General features: G+C 37.7%; 1 protein-coding gene across 3 annotated transcripts in view; it reads left to right on the top strand.

The window, feature by feature from the left end:
- Positions 1-19166, top strand: part of RPS6KA3 (ribosomal protein S6 kinase A3) — a 78125-nt gene extending 58959 nt beyond the window's left edge. For all 3 annotated transcript variants that reach the window (XM_066313947.1, XM_066313946.1, XM_066313948.1), the window contains exons 16-22: positions 1332-1421; positions 5772-5930; positions 9080-9241; positions 9442-9518; positions 12941-13058; positions 13821-13961; positions 15094-19166. In XM_066313947.1, the coding sequence (XP_066170044.1) occupies positions 1332-1421; positions 5772-5930; positions 9080-9241; positions 9442-9518; positions 12941-13058; positions 13821-13961; positions 15094-15216 (870 nt within the window). In that variant the 3' untranslated portion in view covers positions 15217-19166. The remainder of the gene's footprint in view (positions 1-1331; positions 1422-5771; positions 5931-9079; positions 9242-9441; positions 9519-12940; positions 13059-13820; positions 13962-15093) is intronic.
- The last annotated feature ends 715 nt before the right edge of the window (positions 19167-19881 follow it).

The following is a 19881-nucleotide window of genomic DNA, read 5'->3' as shown; positions in this document are numbered from 1 at the left end:
ATTCTCAAATGGATAAGGCGTTCATAACAGTCTTCAGTGTGGTATAACTTCCAGAATAAACTTCAACTCTGTTTTGACTTCCTGGTTTTTGGCAAGATTTTTAATGTTATTTTTATATTATTCTATAGGGCTTTCTAGGGCTTCTTTGAAGGCATTAAATTCTCAGTTTAAATCATTAGATTTCCCAGAACTGCAATGATAAGGTTTTTTGTCTTTCTGTGTAATAACCTGAGACCAAATGGTTACTATGAAGGCAAGAGTATGGATTAGCAGACTTTATGAGTGGGGGGAAAAAAGCAATCCTTAAATCCTATACTACGAAGTGTTCTCTTTTTGAATTCTTGAACAGCTTACTACTTAACCCATCTTTGTATTTTACATAATTAAGTATGTAGATTGCCTCCTGGAAACCTTCCAGTTTCAATTTGGTAGTTAAATACTTATTTTTATTCTGGTTTTGGCCAGGAACAGATTTGACTTTTGTGCTTTCAGTTTGAAGTAATTTCTTGAAACTGCAAGAAAGTCCTGGCATAGCTGATAATTCCCTCAGCTATAACATTTGTTGGGAAGATTCACTCACTTTTCTGTTGCCTCTGTTAAGGCAATTTTTTCCTCAAGGAATCTTGAGAAAAAGAATAAGATGATCAAGTGTCTGATGTGTTAGCAGGGGATGGATAGCAGTATGGGCATAAGGATGTGAAGGGGTAATACAACAATGGAAAAGACATAGAAAAATTCTGCTGCTCAGGAGAGGAAAAAAAGTGAGAAGAACAAGAATACATTTAAGTAGGGCAAAACAATATTTTGCTTGTTTCAACAAGGTGAACTTTAGAGCCAGAGATTCAAATGGACTTTCATAAAGAATATGTGTTTGAATTAACTGTGAGAAATTTTTACTTTTTCTATTTTTTTGTACTCTTTCTCTCCTGCTTTCGTTTGCTGAACCAAATATTTGTTTGAGATTAGCATTGTGATAATCAGTTCATTAGCATTATCCAACCGGTATTTCTTGTTAAATTAGGAACTTACTATTTTATTAAATAATGTATCACTGAAGTCTTACCTACTAAATAGCCTTGCATTATTTATCACAGCCAAAGAGATCAGATCACTTATCCCCCCAGATTGTTTTCCAAAGAGATTTTTTCATTTTTTCCAATATATTTTCCTTTGCCTTGGTTTTCCAATTTAACAAACTTGGGTTTGGTTATAATAATCCATGTCTTTTCCAACAATAAATACTGCTTAACTATTGATGTTAATAAGCATACCGAAGCATTACATTAGTTTCACAAAAAGAATTATGCTTATGTCTGCACATGCTCTTACAGATTATTGACAAGAGTAAAAGAGATCCAACAGAAGAGATTGAAATCCTGCTGCGCTATGGACAGCATCCAAATATTATTACTCTGAAAGATGTAAGTAGTATTTTAAAGACATCCTTTAGTGATTAAAGTTGTGAATCACTTTCTAATTTGAGAGATGATAAGCTACATGTTTTAGATTTATGTTCATGTTTTTCAGTATTTAAAAATAAAACAATGTCCCAATGCAATTTATTTAATAGTATCTACTATTACTGGGATGTCAGTGTTTTCTTTTAAAGATGTTTATATTGTGGTACAATGTTATTCTAAGGAGTCAAATAATTCATCCTTCCCAAATCCTAGCACAAGAATAATTTATTTAATGTTGGCTGTCTTTTGAAAGAAATAAGAAAGTCTTTTGATTGCTTAGTTAACTTTGAATCTAGCTTTGCTTACATTAACCAAAAGCAGTTTTACTGTACATTATTATATAACAAAGGACTCCTGTTAGCACAGTACCCAAAGTAGTCTTCATGGACTGTAGCAAGTATTACTCACTAGTAGACATAATCTTTCCATGTCCACGGTTTTCACTATTTTTAACCAGTGTCTTTATCTGTTCTCTGCGTGAATACTATCTATTCTAATAAAAATAAAAATATATTTTTATTGTATTATTTGCTCTGATCATGTGGAAACACTTTGTCCATAAAAGCAGGGAATAACATAAGCTGGGAGGGTTTTCGTAATGAACAGTATATTCTGATGATCTCACTGAAAAAGAAAATTGCCTTTGTCTCCTTGGTTATTCATTAAAGAGGATTAAAAATTAAAAAGGTGTATGCTTAATGACTTTCCTTAGACTGCAGGGAAATATTCTGGTCTCCCAAACCAAACCTCAGGCAAAACAGCAAACCATTTCCAGGAAGCTGAGCTCAGCTGAAAGGAGATTGTCAGACATTTTGAAGTCATTAAAGCAACGACTCATAAATACTGAGGAGATGAGCAGTGTAGAACTCTGCATGAAGTTGGGCACTATAATCTGTCTTCACTTTATTGATATCACAGTTCGGCCCTTTCTTGGACAGTGAAAATAAGGTAGATTTTCAGGGGAGTCCACCAGGGAGATTATCTTACTGTAAGCAAGATACCATAATTACAGTCCCACTTTCTCCAACGTGGTTGGAGAGTAAAGCTACTTGAAAGGAGCTGTGCTGCACAGAACCTGCATCAGCATTCATGGTGCTTTTAGTGCTGCATGCTGGGGCTCATGTGTTACTTTAATTCATAACAGAGCTTATGTTATTTAAGCAGAAAGATGAACATGAGAATGTGAGCACTTACCTGAACTTGAGCATGATGAATTTTTTACACTGAGGACAGAAATCCAGGCAGTCTTAAACTACTGCAATATATGCTGAATTACTTCACTTTGTAATTAATCTTTTATCATCATCAGTCATCTTCCAGCAGGAACCATCTTTCATGCGCAGCAACACCAGTACACAGATAGGAGACTACCAAAAACACCATAAGCCCACAAAGGGAGAAAGGCTGTAATTCTTACTCACTTCTGCTTCACATCAGTTCCCCAAGCAGAAATTATGGAAGGATAGGATGTCCAGTGCAAGAAAATATATATAGGATTCATGTGTAATAGAATCTCGTATAAATGTGTAAGAATTTGACATTAAGTTTTTCTTGTCCTAATACAGACCCATGAGGCAGATTGCATCTGTATTCCACATTATAATGGCGTGCTATTACAGCTTTCAGAGAAGATAAGGAGTGTTTTGCCTTCAGGTCTCAAACTCTAGAGCACCATGTACTATTATAAAAATACTCATTGTTGATATGCTCAATTTTTCATTTAGTTCCACATCAAAACTTAAGTATTTCTAATCTGAAGTGCCAAAATAAAATATTTCAGCATTTAAGTGCCTGCTTTGGAAATTATTATTCTGCAAGAAATAATTTCTTTCTTTCCTTCTATTTGAAGAAGAAATGCAGTATATTTGAATTTTGCTTAAGATGGAAGTTTTCATTCTTGCTCAGCCTTTTTATGTAATTTAATTCTGAAGGTGTTTGGGTTGAAACAATGGATATTCAAGAGACCAAATTCTTTCTGCAGTGCACAGTCCTCTGGGGGTTTTCCTTCTGATTGTTATCAGTGGTCTTTTTCATTTACACAGTATATAAACAAAAGGAGCTATATTGTGCTAAATCAGATGTCCTTCTTATCCAATATCCTGTCTCTGACAGAGGCCCTTAGTGGATGCCTAGGAAACAGTGTAAGAAGGGAGGAAGCACACAGCTTCCAACAAAACATTACCTAGAAACTTCCTGTGCCAGACCATTATAAGTATTTTACCCTTTTTATGTAATAGTTACTGTTCTGTAACAGAACTTTTGTCCTGTTTTGAGGTATTTAAAGCATTGCCTGAAGAATAATTTCAGAAACATTTTAGAAACCTGAATACAAGATATCCAGTCTCCCTGTCCAAGCGTTTATTTGTAATTTCAAAATATCTCATCATATGTCTCTAAAATCTTATTTCCCTTGGCAAAAACCTTGATTTCTTTCTCCATTGCATTATATTTTGGTCATGTGCCTACATCTGTTTCTCACTATAGTTTCTTCCACTTTGTCTTATAGAAAGGACATACTGACTGACCTGTGGCTTGTGCTCAGAGTTAATTTTAAAAAGTAGTGTCACATTTGTGATCTTAGCATGACACTGTGCATCTATGAAGAAAACTTCATCAGTATTTGCTCAAAAACATCTTAAGTTGGTAATACCATTAGAGGAATTAGTGCAAGGAGAATGGTTTATTTAGGGTGAGTTATCTGTTGGGTTTTTTGGCTGGCAGACAGGACTAGCAGATAAAAAGAGTAACCAAATGCAAATTTTGCTTGAATCCTGAGATGTGTATGCTCTATCATGTCAAATGAAATAAGCTGATCTCCTCATGTTATACCAAGATTAGAGGAAGCATGCCTATCAAAAAAAAATATCCAGTTTAGTACCTAGAGTTAGATAATTCTGCTTTTGAATACTGTGTAATGTTTAAAGTCTTAATACAAACACATTCAGATGCTCAAGTCATTTATATTTCATGGAGGGAAAATTCCTGTTAAATGAGAATACAGAAACCCATCATGTCTTCAGCTCCTTAAGATCATAAGCTTTTAAGGCCCAGAGAATTATTTAACATTCTTTTTTTTATTTGGTGAGAAAAGAAATCCTTCTAGTATCATTAGGAGAACAAAAATTTTGATGCTTAGAAATTTATTAGCATGTTTTTCCCAGGTAGCTTAAGACCAGAGAACTGGGATGAAAACTTTTTTGTTATTCTTACTTTCTTTTACTTAGCTGATATTCCTAAATTTATTTTACTAAAATTTTGATAATTGTTTCTACTTAAACACAAGTTAATTTTATTTCACATGTTTTACTGAAAAAAAACAATTGCTACATCACCATAAAAGTAGGTTGAAATTATTAAAGGGAACAGTCTGTAAAAGGTTTCACTAAAGCAGGAATTGTTTCTGGATTAAGTTGGAACTCCCAGGCCAGGTTGGATGGGGCTTTTAGCAACCTGATGTAGTGAAACATACCTCTGCCTATGGAGGAAGGCTGAGACTAAATGATCTTTAGGGGCTCCTTCAATATAAACCATTCAATGATTTGGAAATGAAATGCTGAAGTGCAAGTACCTTAAAATATGCTTTGGTATCCCTCAGTCTGTAGTGCCCTCTGGTGAGAATGTAAAGAATTCTCAAATGCTTCCCTGGATAATAAAAGGGAAGTGCAAAAATTAAGCCATTTTCCATAACTAGAAGTAAGGGATAAAATATGCATATTTTAATACTTTTAGACTTTGGCATAGGCTTTATATGCACAGTAATGTGTAAGTTGTAAGTTTTTTCTCATAGCAACTTTATTCACTATTGACAGAGGCTGTTTGAGATAAACTTAGATTAATTTTTTTCCCTTTTTTTTTTCTTTTTTTTTTTTTTTTTTTTTTTTGGGTCTGACTGTTGGGGCAATCTCTGTTTGTATTTTTAATTTGGTGCAATAATTGCTGCATGAATTAGCTCTGGTTTTGCCTTAATTAGACTAGTTTCCAATTTTTACTACTTAATTTCTCACATATCTAGTTTACTTTGTTTTAGTGAAACTGTGTGGGGGAAAGTATGTGTTATTTATCCTTTTTTATCTTTAAACACTTTCATGCCAGTATTTCTACGTTATTTTGGTATGGTGTTATCTTTTTGTAAAGCTTTTGTGTTCACTTCTGAAGATGAAGAACATTTGGACAGTGTGTGAGTTGTGAAATACAGGGCAAACAATTGAAGAAAACAACTTCTGGACACACCTGCACTATCTCTCTGCATTTCACAAGAAGATAGCAGAGAATAAATATTTTGAATTTTAAATTTTTATGTGCTTTTTGCAGGTGTATGATGATGGAAAATATGTGTATGTAGTAACAGAACTTATGAAAGGAGGAGAACTGCTGGATAAAATTCTTAGGCAAAAATTTTTCTCAGAACGAGAAGCTAGTGCTGTTCTGTTCACAATAACAAAAACGGTTGAATATCTCCACACACAAGGGGTAAGTTTTCATCTCAGACAAAATATTTATAGCTACTGATATTCTTCTCTTTCAGAAGCATAAACTTGTATCTTGTTACATTCTTCTGTGTGGTAATGAAGTAGTTTTCGGTAGACAATTACATTGCAGTAGGAATTTGTGTCGAAATCAAAACTTTCCTTATCAGCTCTGTATGTGTTCAGATAACTGAGATGATGCAACTGTTTCTGTTGTTCTTCATGCAGTCTATCAGCAGTTCTGTGGAATATGCAGATAATTACTAACAGAGAAGATACGAGGGGAAGAAAGTTCAGGAAGAAGTGCTAGGACCAGTGTTGTTGCATAGCTGTGGGACCTAATGTCATTTCAGTCTCATCCTGTGATATACCCTGAAAATTTACTTTCCACCAGTCATACTTGTAATTCCTTTGTAATTAATTTGGAGGCAGGAGAAGTAGTTCAAATATAGAGAAGGACAGTGTGATAATTGCACAGCAAGAAAGACAAGTATTGCTGCATTTTTAAGTAAACAAGAAAAAAGGAAAGGCAAAAAATAATGGTGCCAGGAAAAGGACAAGCTGCTAATACATGATGTTGTTACCCAAGAAAAGATGCTTTAAAACATATAGTACTCCAATTATTTTAAGTAACAAATAATTCAATACACACTGTCATGTCTGGAAGCTGTTATTTCAGAAAAGGTATGATCAAAGTTATCTGGTATCTCATTCAATGATTCATCACTTCAGTCACTTGCTCATGTGTGTGTTTTTATTTGAGCCCATGTGCACAGATGATAGTCCTTGGCGAGCAGCACCATGGGAATTGTGATCAAGCTTTGATACCTTCTGCATGGAAATACAGATCATAGAATAACAAATCATAACTTGGTTCATTCTTGCCACGTGTGGCCCAGTGTCCTTGCATCAAGTTAGGAGGTTTTAAGGTGTTTGTTTTTCACTGTAGATACCTGTAAATATTGGCATTTTAACTTGTATTAGACCATATACACTTTGGAATGTTTGCTTTTGGAAATTTTCAAGTCTTATATTAAGTACACCTCAACAGGAAAGCTGGCCATATATGTAAATAGTGAGCACATCGGTAGTCTAATTCTTTTCTGGAAGTCCCTCATGTCTTCAGTGGATTTTCTTGTTGAAACTCCGTTGGACACTGGAGGAGCTTGTTTGAAGAGTTTCCTCATGGATGTTCATAAAATAGTTTTGAACTGAGAAACTAGCTAAGCAAGGAATGAAATCCGCAGGGTACGCAGTGCTTCCAACACTCACCCAGAGCATTCTAAAAGTACTAGGGCCAGCATACAGTGGTTAAGGATTGACACAAGAGACATCATAAAACAGATAAACAAGAAGTGTCATGTCATCTTGGAGCAGCAGACTTGGGATTGCTGGTAGGTCATTAAGACTGCTGGTCAAAAGCACAATACTGAGAAATAAAGAACTGAAAGTTCCTGCATGTTATTTTGCTTTCTTCTGTTGCTCTACAATAAAATATTATTTCTGTATTAAATACCAACATAGTCTAAACGATTTGGCAATTTTTAAAAAAAAATATTTTCAAGATTTACCTTGGGGAAAAAAGCTTAACATAGGAAGGTGTTTCACTTATTCTTTGACATAAACATTTTGATTGCTTGGGAAGCAGTGTTTTAATTTGAACTAGACTGTTACACTTACTCTTCCTCCTACTTGAGCATTGCTTCTTCTTCCAAAAAAAGCATGCAACTCACGCACACTGTTCTAGAAACTGCCAAATCCCCAGTTCTGTGCTGCTTCCGCTTCTTCCTTTCTACCCCTTTTAGAATCTCTTCTATTAAAAAAAAAAAAAAAAAACACACACACAAAAAAAAAGACCACCACCACCCGAAACATCAACAAGAATAAAATTGGGTCAGGTTTTGGTTTGGGTTTGGTTTGGGTTTTTTGCCTTTTGGAGTAGTAAAGGTTGTTTCACTCATTATTAGGGAAAAAGGTAAGAAAAAGAGCAATCAGGAACTGGTTCTCTCATACATTGCCATCTAAAGCCAGGATGTTCCCCTTAACACCTACTGTTCCAAGTCAAATTCTTTAATATCATTTGTATTATCAGCTTACAAGGTGCTTATTTCCATAATTTTAAGTACTTGATTTGTTAAAACTGAGAATTGCACAGGATTTGCGTGCTGGAGAAGGCTCTACTAAATAGACCTAATGTATTAAGTGGCTTTGCAATGTGCACAACCCTCTGCACTCTTACTCCTTGGTCCTTGCTTTCCTGAAACCCTGCTAGGTTTGGATGAGTGTGTTGAACTTCTGATTTCTGAATCAAAAAGCTTCATTCACTTAGATCCACTCTGCTGTTTTACAGTGGTACATACCCTCTTCTTTACAGAGAGCAAAGTCTCTGGAGGCTGTAGATCAACTTGTCTTGTGAAGAAAATATAGCAGGTCATCTAATTTTGAGGACTATCCTTGTGCATTCCAGGTTTCGTTAAGGCTTGTTATAACATAGCTTCAAATTGTGCCAGAACTTGGGCAGCTTCTCCAGTATTGTCAAGCATTTTACATCTTGAGCCCCTGCAAAGGCAGCCACTTGGGAACGAATACGTGTTTTTATTGATATTTGGAGAATACCTTTTTGATAGTTCATTGCGGTTTTTTTATTATTAAAATTCCTTTTTAATCAGGCTTTAAGTGTTTTTCTGAGATTAATTCGGACTGTCTGAATGAAGAGAATGGAATACAGAGTTACTCTTGCAGTAACTAATCTGAGGTTACATAGCAAGGTGGTACATCAGCAGCTATGGGAGCCCCTGACTCCCAAAAGCTATTAGTAGCCAAAGGTTTTCATTTAAGAAGCCTGGTAGTTGTGTATGTTAAAAACTAAATACATGATTCAGCCATCAGAAAAGACATCTGGAACTGTACAAATAAATAAATTAGGAGGTTGGGGATGTCTGGAGGGGGTTTTAAGTTAGTTTCCAAGTCAGAATTTTCATGTTCCAGACGTCACGGAGCATCAAAACACTGCAGCTGATGGTGGAAGCTGGAACTCTGGAAACTGAGCACACTGATGGGAGTCTTTGAATTAAGTAGCAGAATTGATAATTATAATAAAAAGCTTTTTATGTGTTTAGCTTATTGTATTTAATGGTTTCTTTTTTTTTTTAGGTTGTTCACAGAGACTTGAAGCCTAGCAATATTCTTTATGTTGATGAATCTGGTAATCCAGAATCAATTAGAATTTGTGACTTTGGCTTTGCAAAACAGCTGCGAGCAGAAAATGGTCTTCTGATGACTCCATGTTACACAGCAAATTTTGTTGCACCAGAGGTAAAACAGCAGGACAGTTTATATGCCTTTATACATTTTACTGGGATTTTTTTTGCTAGATAGATTTTTTTTTTTGTTCTTGTGTAACAAGTAGAATCACCATGTAAACAGTAAAAATTTGAAATGTTATCATTTTTATCAAGCATAATCCAAGCATTTCTAAGCATTTTTTTCAGAAAAAAAATATTTGTCTTCCTCAGGTTTTAAAGAGGCAAGGTTATGATGCTGCATGTGACATATGGAGCCTTGGTGTTCTACTTTATACCATGCTTACTGGGTAAGGGTGATTATCATTTCGTTCACTGTAGAATACCAAACCAATACAAACAAAGCCAGTAATAAATGTAGGCCCACTGTTGCAGGTGTTTCTATCAAAGCACCAATTAATCTCAACTTTGGGGTTGAGATAATGCTTTGCCTTAAGTAAAATCCAAGTTTGCAGGGACTGATGTGATAAATTCTTTGCTTCTAACATCTCCTCTATTTTAGGTTTTTTCATGTCTGCTTATTGGTGATTTTGCACTAATAATTCATTGTTTCATGTGAAAATTAAAAGATAGATTAAGCAGCATGTATATTGAGAAAATATATGTTGCAAATACAATTGCAATGCATTAAATCATGTTTGTGTGCAAAATTCAGCCACTGAATATTTGGAATGATGCAGTTAGAATATTATAAATGTAATAAAAGGGCATTTGTATATGCAAAAGAAATGAATCATATAAAAGATAAGTAATTCATTTATAGTACCAGAAGTTCAAAAGAAAATCTATTTAGCAGATGCAATAGCAACTATCTTTTTATGCTAGGTTATTCAGATTGCCACTGGTTAAAGGGTTAACATTATCAAAGATTTTCTTATTTTTAAATAATTAAGTAGCAAATATATTTGGTTTTAAGTATATCTATTTTTTTGGTTGGGGGCATTCTGATAGCAGCAAGAGTGTTATAGTGAAGCAAGGTGGTTTAGGTTTGTTTATCCAAGTCACGGCACCACTTATGTGGTGGTTTTACATTTGCCGAATTTGTTTGCTAACTGAGAGATAGGATTTTGGGAGAAAAAGGCAAAAGCAGGCTCAACTTAGAAGCAGAAACAGATAGATTTTATTAACATGCACTAAGACGAGGGGCAAAAAAAACCCCACCACAAATTAATTTCTAAAACCAACCCTCTCACTACAAATTGTTCATTTTCTACAAAAAATGCAAAGAGGCAAAACTCAGAACTCTAGGTCAGTACCACTTATAAAATAGTCTTTCATTCAGTCTTTGAGAGAGAAAAGTCACTCCTGTTGTTCAGTAACTTCCACACAAAAGCAGCCTGCCCAGAGAATCTGCATTTGTAGAACTTTCCCATATTACGTAGCCTTTTCATGACTACCTATGAGCCATGGATTTCACAAATTGGGGTGGTACCTTTTAAAAATGAGCTGCTTCAAAGGATCTTTTTTCAACTCGAGGAGCAGAGATAATCTTCTCGCTTCTTCCCTGGCAAAAGGGCTTCTTCTCATCTCTCTCTGTTCAACCTTGTGTGGGGACACAAAAATATTCACTCAGTTCATCACAGATACCTTTGCTCAAATCCACAAATCATTTCCCCAATTTATATTGTCCACGATTTGAAGGATTATCCTGTTACCAAAATCCAGAGGAGATTTTTCAGCCTAGAACCAAGGCAACTTGTCATTTCTTATCACTTTAAGAAAGTCACTCTTCCTTTACTGACTTTGAGATTTCTATATCTCTACATGTCTCCAACTTGGCCTTTTCTTTCATCTCCGAGAGGGGTTAGGGTTTAAAGTCTCAATCTGTGCCAGGAAAGAGCTTGTCCAGGCCTGCGGTGCCTTGGCAGTCGCAAATGCTACAAAGCTGAGAGGTGGGGGGGAGGCTGATGGATACCTTGTCTTCCATCCCTCCATCCCATAGCTCCAGCCACTGGCAGCTGCTCTGTAAGGCCCAGCGTAGAGTGGGGGAGGGAGAGATCCTACTGCCCCCCCGACTGCCAGGGGTGCTGGCAGTCAGGACATGGTCCTGCCATGACCAGCCTGGTCCCCGCTGCTGGCCCTGGTGAACTGCAGCCCTGCCTCCTCTGGGGCAGCGGCTCTGGAGTCCTGGACACCCTGCCAGACTGCAGCCCTGCCTCCTCTGGAGCAGCGGCTCTGGAGTCCTGGACACCCTGCCGGACTGCAGCTCTGCCTCCTCTGGGGCAGCGGCTCTGGAGTCCTGGACACCCTGCCGGACTGCAGCCCGGCCTGCCCTGGGACAGCGGCTCTGGAGTCCTGGACACCCTGCCGGACTGCAGCCCGGCCTGCCCTGGGGCAGCGGCTCTGGAGTCCTGGACACCCTGCCGGACTGCAGCCCTGCCTCCTCTGGGGCAGCGGCTCTGGAGTCCTGGACACTCTGCCGGACTGCAGCCCTGCCTCCTCTGGAGCAGCGGCTCTGGAGTCCCGGACACCCTGCCGGACTGCAGCCCAGAGTCCTGGACACCCTGCCGGACTGCAGCCCTGCCTCCTCTGGGACAGCAGCTCTGGAGTCCTGGACACCCTGCCGGACTGCAGCCCTGCCTCCTCTGGGACAGCAGCTCTGGAGTCCTGGACACCCTGCCGGACTGCAGCCCGGCCTCCTCTGGGCCAGCAGCTCTGGAGTCCTGGACACCCTGCCGGACTGCAGCCCGGCCTCCTCTGGGACAGCAGCTCTGGAGTCCTGGACACCCTGCCGGACTGCAGCCCTGCCTCCTCTGGGACAGCAGCTCTGGAGTCCTGGACACCCTGCCGGACTGCAGCCCGGCCTCCTCTGGGACAGCAGCTCTGGAGTCCTGGACACCCTGCCGGACTGCAGCCCTGCCTCCTCTGGGACAGCAGCTCTGGAGTCCTGGACACCCTGCCGGACTGCAGCCCGGCCTCCTCTGGGACAGCAGCTCTGGAGTCCTGGACACCCTGCCGGACTGCAGCCCAGAGTCCTGGACACCCTGCCGGACTGCAGCCCGGCCTCCTCTGGGACAGCAGCTCTGGAGTCCTGGACACCCTGCCAGACTGCAGCCCTGCCTCCTCTGGGGCAGCAGCTCTGGAGTCCTGGCTGGCCCTGGCCGCCCTCAGGGATCTCCTCGGCTGCCCACGTGTTACCTGGACAGGGGAGAAAAAGAGCATCTCCAACTCAGCTTCAGTTTTATATGGGTATTAACAAAAGTTGCCCTCTGTTTTCTTACTGGTCAGAACAACATGTCAATCCAAAACCTGCTCCCCTGTAGGTCCCTGTCATTTCTATAGAATCCCAAGGTCCTAGCAGAGATATACTGTTTCAACCCATAACACAAGGAAAACTGGTGCACCTTTCTTCTTCTGGCATTAAACAAGCATTTATTCCTTCTCAGGCATTTAGATTTACAACAGATTGGATTGTTTAGTACATCACTAGAATATGAAAGCTTAAGGAATACTTTCTGGAATTCAGGAACCGCCAGTACTTGAGCTGCTATAGGAAAAATATGTTTTTCAGACCAGATACAGAGGGAGTACGTGCAATAGGAACAGATCTATAGTCACTGCCATGTGTTTTCACGTGTTTAGAGTAAATTCTTTTTACAGCTGTTTGGCTATTCGTTGCCTATAATTATGTTGAATTCACAATCAGATTTATAATGCTTACTGAGGCCCAAGTCATAGAAGTTACTAACATTGAATTTGTTTGGCTAAATAGCTACACTCCTTTTGCAAATGGTCCTGATGACACTCCAGAGGAGATTTTGGCCCGAATAGGAAGTGGAAAGTTTTCCCTCAGCGGTGGTTATTGGAACAGTGTTTCAGACACAGCTAAGGCAAGTATATTTGCTTTGTCTCTTATGGGATCAGGGATAGATTGCAATGTAACATTTTGATTATAATGTATATGTTATATCACAAATGATTGGGTAAGTTCTACCCATTGTTATATTAAAATACTGATCTAATGCCTTATGTGCCTAAAATTCTGTTTTTTGTTTTTGACCTGTTTATGTTTCAGCAGTCATTTGCATGTAGGAGGAAAGAACAGGTGTGCCTTACACTGTAGTAAACAGCTGTCCTTAGAAATACAGTGTGTTTTATCAGTATTCACACACACCATTGTCCGTGGTGAGAAGTGCTTTGATAGTACGTCATGTGGGAGTATGACATTCAAAAAATCATCAGATAATCTAAATCATGATAATGAAAACCAGTGAAGTATTACACTTTTTTTACTTCATTTTACTGCAAAATAAAAATTTTATACATTTTTGAGAAGCCTGTTTCTAAAAGCAAATAGATTCTGGACCTCAGTGTGCAATATCCTTTATGTCCCTTCTGTATGGATGCTTAAAATGGTAACATTTTCATTGTTTAATTGGATACCTTCCTTTTGTGTTACCAAATGTCTATTAAGTCATATAATTAAAAGATATACTGTTAGCATTGCTGGGTGGCTTTTCATTTGTTTTAAACTGACATTATAAACATATTTTTATACCTCTAGAGTCTTCTTTTACAGTTTTTACTGTAAACTAATAATCTGTTTTAAAGCTGAAGTTCTACTGTTATTGCCATTGACTCTTTGTTGACAGGACCTTGTTTCCAAAATGCTTCATGTTGACCCTCATCAAAGACTGACTGCAGCTCAAGTTCTCAGTCACCCCTGGATAGTTCACTGTGACCGGTTGCCTCAATACCAGCTGAACAGGCAGGATGCTCCCCATTTAGTGAAGGTGAGTAGATACTTGTTCATCTTGCTGTTTAGCCAAAACTAGTGTAAACAAAAGGGGGTTTTGTTTTTAAAGTTAGGGGGTAGCATGTGTCTCCTCGAAGTACTGTGAAAAAGTTATTATGACTGGATGTTGCACTGAGCTATAAAATGAACTACTAATATGTAATAGGATTTAATGAGAAACCACTTACAGAGAATAAATCTAATACATTTGAAAAAGGCTTTCATTTTCTTGTGTTTGAAATCTGTTGGACTTACTTACACTGGAAGGCTTAAGTGCTTTCAGAAACCACATAAATCATTCTTCTCATAGTGAAAAATGTCAGGTGACTATAGGGGAGTTGTAGAATCTTTTGTTAACTTTACAGTTTCAGAGGAAGGTACTTGCCAGTAACTGAAGGAAAACAGAATAGCTTGTGATCACAGTAAAAGCTGAAGAGAAGTCAAAAGGGGAGTGTTAATTACTATGGTATCACACTTCTGCACTCTGTCTGAGACAAGATCTTTTAACCCTGGAACTTTTTCACTTTGAACAAACAGAGGAAAATGAAAAATAATTGAATTCTACTTTGTATTCAACCTTGTTTTCAGTCCTACTTTTAAGAATCTCTTGTGCAACATAAAAGGGATCTCAAGAATATAATTAACACTCTTTCTGAGTCAGCTATTAGAAATTTCTAGCATCTGAAAACACAAGCAGGAAGTGGGGGAGTTCTGATCCTACAGCTCACAACTTTCTATATGTTTTTAAAAATTCATGTGCTGAATATGTGGGTGATTCTTAAATACTTTGTTGGAAACTGAAATGGTTATATAAGTGAGAAGCAGAGATAGTCTACCAGTGGGGTTTCATTCCCCAACTGTCTCACACAATATAGTGAGAGAATTAAATTTGACAATCTAGTTTATGCCTTCTGGGTTTGACTCTTTAAACAATGTATAACTATATATTACCCTAAAGAACACTCGCTCCTAACACTGCTAGGACTTGAGTAATGCAGTAGTATGTTTCTGTTTTGTAAATGAAAATAGACTGAAAGTTAAAACTTGTTCAGAGTTTCTGACATTTAGCACTGCTGTAGTGTGTGCATCAGTCACAACATACTCTTGTTCTTTTCCCCTCTACCCCACAGGGTGCAATGGCAGCGACTTACTCTGCTTTGAATCGTAATCAGTCACCAGTTTTGGAGCCAGTTGGCCGTTCTACTCTTGCTCAGAGGAGAGGTATAAAAAAAATCACCTCAACAGCCCTGTGAAATGACCTCAACCAGACACTTGGTACCATGGCATAAGATGATAGCACAAATCATGGCGACAGGTAGCACATATCTGACAGATACCTGCAAGCACACTCTGTCCCAGCTGGTACCTATAATGCTGCTGCTCCTGCTGCTGCTACTGCTTTCATCTACTCTCGCTTTGAACTGTTGATGGCAAGTTACTGATCTTACTGGAGCTGCAAATGGAGTGACAAGTGGAAACAATGAGAATGATCGTGTTCGCGACTGAGTAAACCAGAAGAATGACAAATGCCACCTCTGTCAAAAATACACTGAATAAAGCACTCTGCACCACATAGCATTATTTTTATAAGGAATATTTTTTTTGTCCCCTAAAATATTCTTTGTTACAGGTCGAGATGGACAGTTTATGTTAAGCACTTAGCTTAAACAATCTGTTTATATTAGCACTATATACATTGTGCCATCCAACATTTTGTATGTTTTTGTAAACAGTTCACAAGCAGTACATTTCTGTGCTGTTTTCTTTAATGTATACATGCCTTGTTTTACTTAGATTATTAATCATTACAAGTAAGTCTGATTATACAGTTCACCTGGATTAATCAGTATTGTTGGACAGCTCTGAAAGAAGCCTGACTGTTAAACAGCTATTGAATGTAATACTATGGATAAGTAGTTTTCCTTGCCTATGTCTTTTCTACATTTCTGTGTTTTTGATGCCATATGTCATGTTATGAAATTTAAACAGTGAATCTCTCACCATACTATATATCCTATAGGTAATATAACCCAGAGAAAAGATAACTTGCTTCATATCTCACTGTCTTTCTTACCCCTCCCCTCCCTTTTAGTCACTTCCATCTAATCTCTGGACTCAGGAATTATTGCTACATACTTTCTGATAAAGGACATCTCTATATGGTTTATTCTTATAATCCATTGTTAATATTTTATCTGTATTCTATGACTTTTGTTTAAGCTGCAAAGGAATTGTTCAATGGATGAACATTGGCATTACAGATGAAAGGCAACATCAGAAGATAAAGCAAAACATGTTTGCCACTAATAAGCAGCAGCCTGCAAAAAGTAGGTTTAAACTGCATTCACTGCAGTTGCAAAACTGATGGACCTAATGTTCTGTCAGTTACTTTCTGAAATTTTTAATTGAATTCAAAAGCAAAACGAGAGGCAAATCTTTATGATTTATGTTTGGTTAGAAAAGGGTCATTCTATTTTACCATGAAAACAGTGTCATCCCAGCCAGGTAAGATGAAGCCATTCAGAGGGAACATTCTCACTTTTCCAGAGATGGAAGTTAGTTGGTAATGAGGGTGGAAGACTCACTTTACATACTGATACAAACTTTTAATACTCTTGGCCTCTTGGCGTCTAAAGTAATTAAAGGTTCATCTTGATGACTGGTCTTGAAAAGATGAAATTGCCCAAATGAGAAGGGGCACTGGAATGTGTTTGAATACAGTGAGTGTTCCATTCCACCAAAATTATAGGCTATGTAAAGTCCTTCTAGACATGAAAATGACTTTTGGGAATTACAGCTTTAGTAAAATATGGATCTGGGTGTAGGGCTGTTGGTGAACAATGCAGTTTTGTGTTTTGCATAAGAAGGTATTTTCTTGGCCTAATGTATGAAATTTCTTTTATGGTGATTAATTGGCTTATTGCCCTGAAATTATCAGCAGTTTGTTGCAAGAATCATCTTTATGACACTCTGCATGAGAGTGTTTCTTCTTCCAGAATTTCTGAGTTCCTTGACGAAGCTTCCTTTGCTCGATTTGCAAAGGATCCCACTTTTACTGTCCTTAAAATTTTGCTAAATATTTAATCTATGATACAATTGTGAAGAAATTGGTTTTATAAACAAGGATTCTTAAATTAGCCTAGCTCTCATAAATCTGAAAACACAGCTCTTCCCAAGCAATCAGTATTTTCCCTTTACTTGGTGCTCTAGGATTGAAGTTCTCTTTAGCTGTACAGATGCATCTACCCCTCCTTCAAGAAACATTTTTAAGTAGAGGCAGAAAAAGGCTATCTTAATTTTTTTTTTTACAATGTCAGCAGTTCTAGAGGAATTAAGTAAAACCTTACCTCTCAAAAAATGTATTTTTCAGCTCTGTGAGCAATTTTAAGTCAGGCTTCTCAAAACCTACAAACTGTACCTTCTGGTGGCTTTAAAGGTGTTAATTAGAAGATAGTCATATCTAGTCAACCAAATTATTTAAATGCTGTTGAAATAAAAGGATGGCAGTACTTGCCAGTGTGTCAGTAATAACATTTCACTTCAGGAAGGTGTTCTTACTCTGTTCAGTGTATGTATATAGGTACCTGGCAAAGAACAGACCAAAAAGAGGGAAGTGTTAAGCAGCCTCACTATTGGCAATATCCACATTAAAATAATATAAAAATACTTCCAGTAGTATTATTGTAGCTGTAGTTTGTGGTCCTCAAGCTCACTGATCATTAGCCAAATAGTGAAGCAAAGTTAACTCCTGCATTTTACATATCTACACTCTCAAGTGAGCTGTTAATTTAGTCTAGACTTCACAGATGTTGCTATGAAGTCATGTATATATATCAGCAGAGGATGAACATTTTAAATTGTAGCAAAACAGGAAAATTTAGCACACCCTAAGCTGAATGTGTTGAAGTCTAAATTCACTATATTTTTAAGTTACTTTCTAAACCAAGGTATAAAGGGCCTGCCTAATCAGGGAGGTGTATTTTACAGGCCAGGCGTGGTTTATGTACCTTACTTCATGGTTTGGATCGATGTTTTTTGTTTTTTGGGTTTATTTTTATGTTTTTATAGCTGCAGTTGTTATAACCTATAAAGAAATCCACATAATGCTTCTCTGAGTCTCAGCACCTTTCTGTTAGAATGTCAGTATATGACACACTGTGTACATTCATTGCTGGACTGCTGCTTGGTCTGCAAAGCATAGCAATTGAGTCAGAGAGAATTAGAAAAAGAGAATGCAGATACAGGTGAATTTTCTGTGTGTTGAACGTGGTTTGTTTTTAATTTTTTTTAGTGTGAAATTGCCATTTACTGTGCTTGAGAGCATGAGGGAACAGAGGGAAGAGTGTAATTGCAATACCCATTAAATGCCATCTATGTCCAGTAAGGACAAAATTCTGTGTTCATCATTACTCTAACATTGAATGAAACGTAAAAGGGGTTTTTCAAGGAAATATTTAAAACTTTTTTCTGAAGAGACAAGGCCATAAGAGAATAGATTTATGTGTCTGGGACTTTTGTGTGTGTGTGTGTGTGTTTTTCTTTTGTAAATGTGGTGTTACCAACTAAAGCTGTGCTTTTCTATTATTGGAAGGAAAGGATTCAAAATGTGCTGGCCCTTACTAAGCAGCAATGGTTAATAGATGAATTTTCACTCATGAAAATGATGTAAATGATTAGCTTTATCTTGATACTCGTGACCTAATCAAAGGGAAGGTGTACTTATGAGGGATGTAATTATTTTGCAACCTAGTTGGGGGGGATGTCTACTTAAACAATTTTTAAAAAATGACAAAATCACAGATAAAATATTTTTCTACGATTCTATACAATCATACTTTATACTAGTTTTCTCAGCATGGCATGTGAGTCTAGGGTACTGTTCCAGGAAATCAGTGGTATTGTACCTTGTCCTAGACCATTACAATAGCATCTGTTAGATGCTTGGCACTGCTGTCATAGAACTGAAATGCTAGTTAAAAAAAATAATTAATTGTACTGAATACTTTAAATGATTGTTTTATTCAGAGTCTGATCTAAGAGATGTTCCAATCATGCTGTTAATGTGTAATTAAAACTGTTCTGGATGTAATTATGAACAGTTTTGGGAAGTTATCATTGCTTGTTTTCCTGTCTAATGGCAGGTTTTGTAGTCTTCAAAAGAAATTGAAATTTCTACTATGAATAAACTTTCAAACATCTTAAAGGGTTGTTTTGTGTAATCATTTGTTCTGACCAGTTACAAAAGTCATTGCTTGTTCAGCACTAACTCTGAACTACCTTCGCAGTACACTGAGTGTGCTTTGCCAACCAGAAAGGGTTTGTAAAAAGCACGTGTCCTGAGAGACACTTTGTTGAGTGTCCTCAACATTGCAGCATGTTGAGGAAGGTAAACATGGAGACAAAGGAAAAACTCGTGTTCAGCTGGTGCTTACAGACCTGCTATAACATACAACAAAACCACAGTGCGAGGATATTGTATTTTAATACCCCCTCAGATTCCAGTCGAGTGCCACTTAATGGGAGGCTGCAAAATAACACTTGCAATGCCTGCATTGCTCTGGACACTGAAAATATGAGCGTGTTCGATCATTAGTGCACTTTGCAAACATTTGAAACATAATATTATATGCAGAAGCACTCCATAAACAACAGGCCCATGTTTTAGCAGCTCATACAACTTGGAAGCTTACAGCTGCGATTCTTTTTAACCTTGCAACCTGGAAAAAGCTGGAATATTTTCAAAGGACGCATAGTCTACAAAAAAAAAAAAAAAAAAAGGCAGTAATTGTGATAGAGGATTTGTGAGGAATGTAACCAAAGGTTTTGCTAAATGTACCAAAAGAAAGGCTTCAGAGAACCTGGAGAGGTTTGGTAATGGATATAGGGCAAGGGTACTGTGATTTCCTCAGGGATCAGAG

This window comes from Sylvia atricapilla, chromosome 2, assembly GCF_009819655.1.
Source record: "Sylvia atricapilla isolate bSylAtr1 chromosome 2, bSylAtr1.pri, whole genome shotgun sequence".
NCBI classification, from domain to species: Eukaryota; Metazoa; Chordata; class Aves; order Passeriformes; family Sylviidae; genus Sylvia; species Sylvia atricapilla.
The sequence above is the reverse complement of the archived record's forward strand: the minus strand, read 5'-3'. Positions and strand labels throughout refer to the sequence as shown.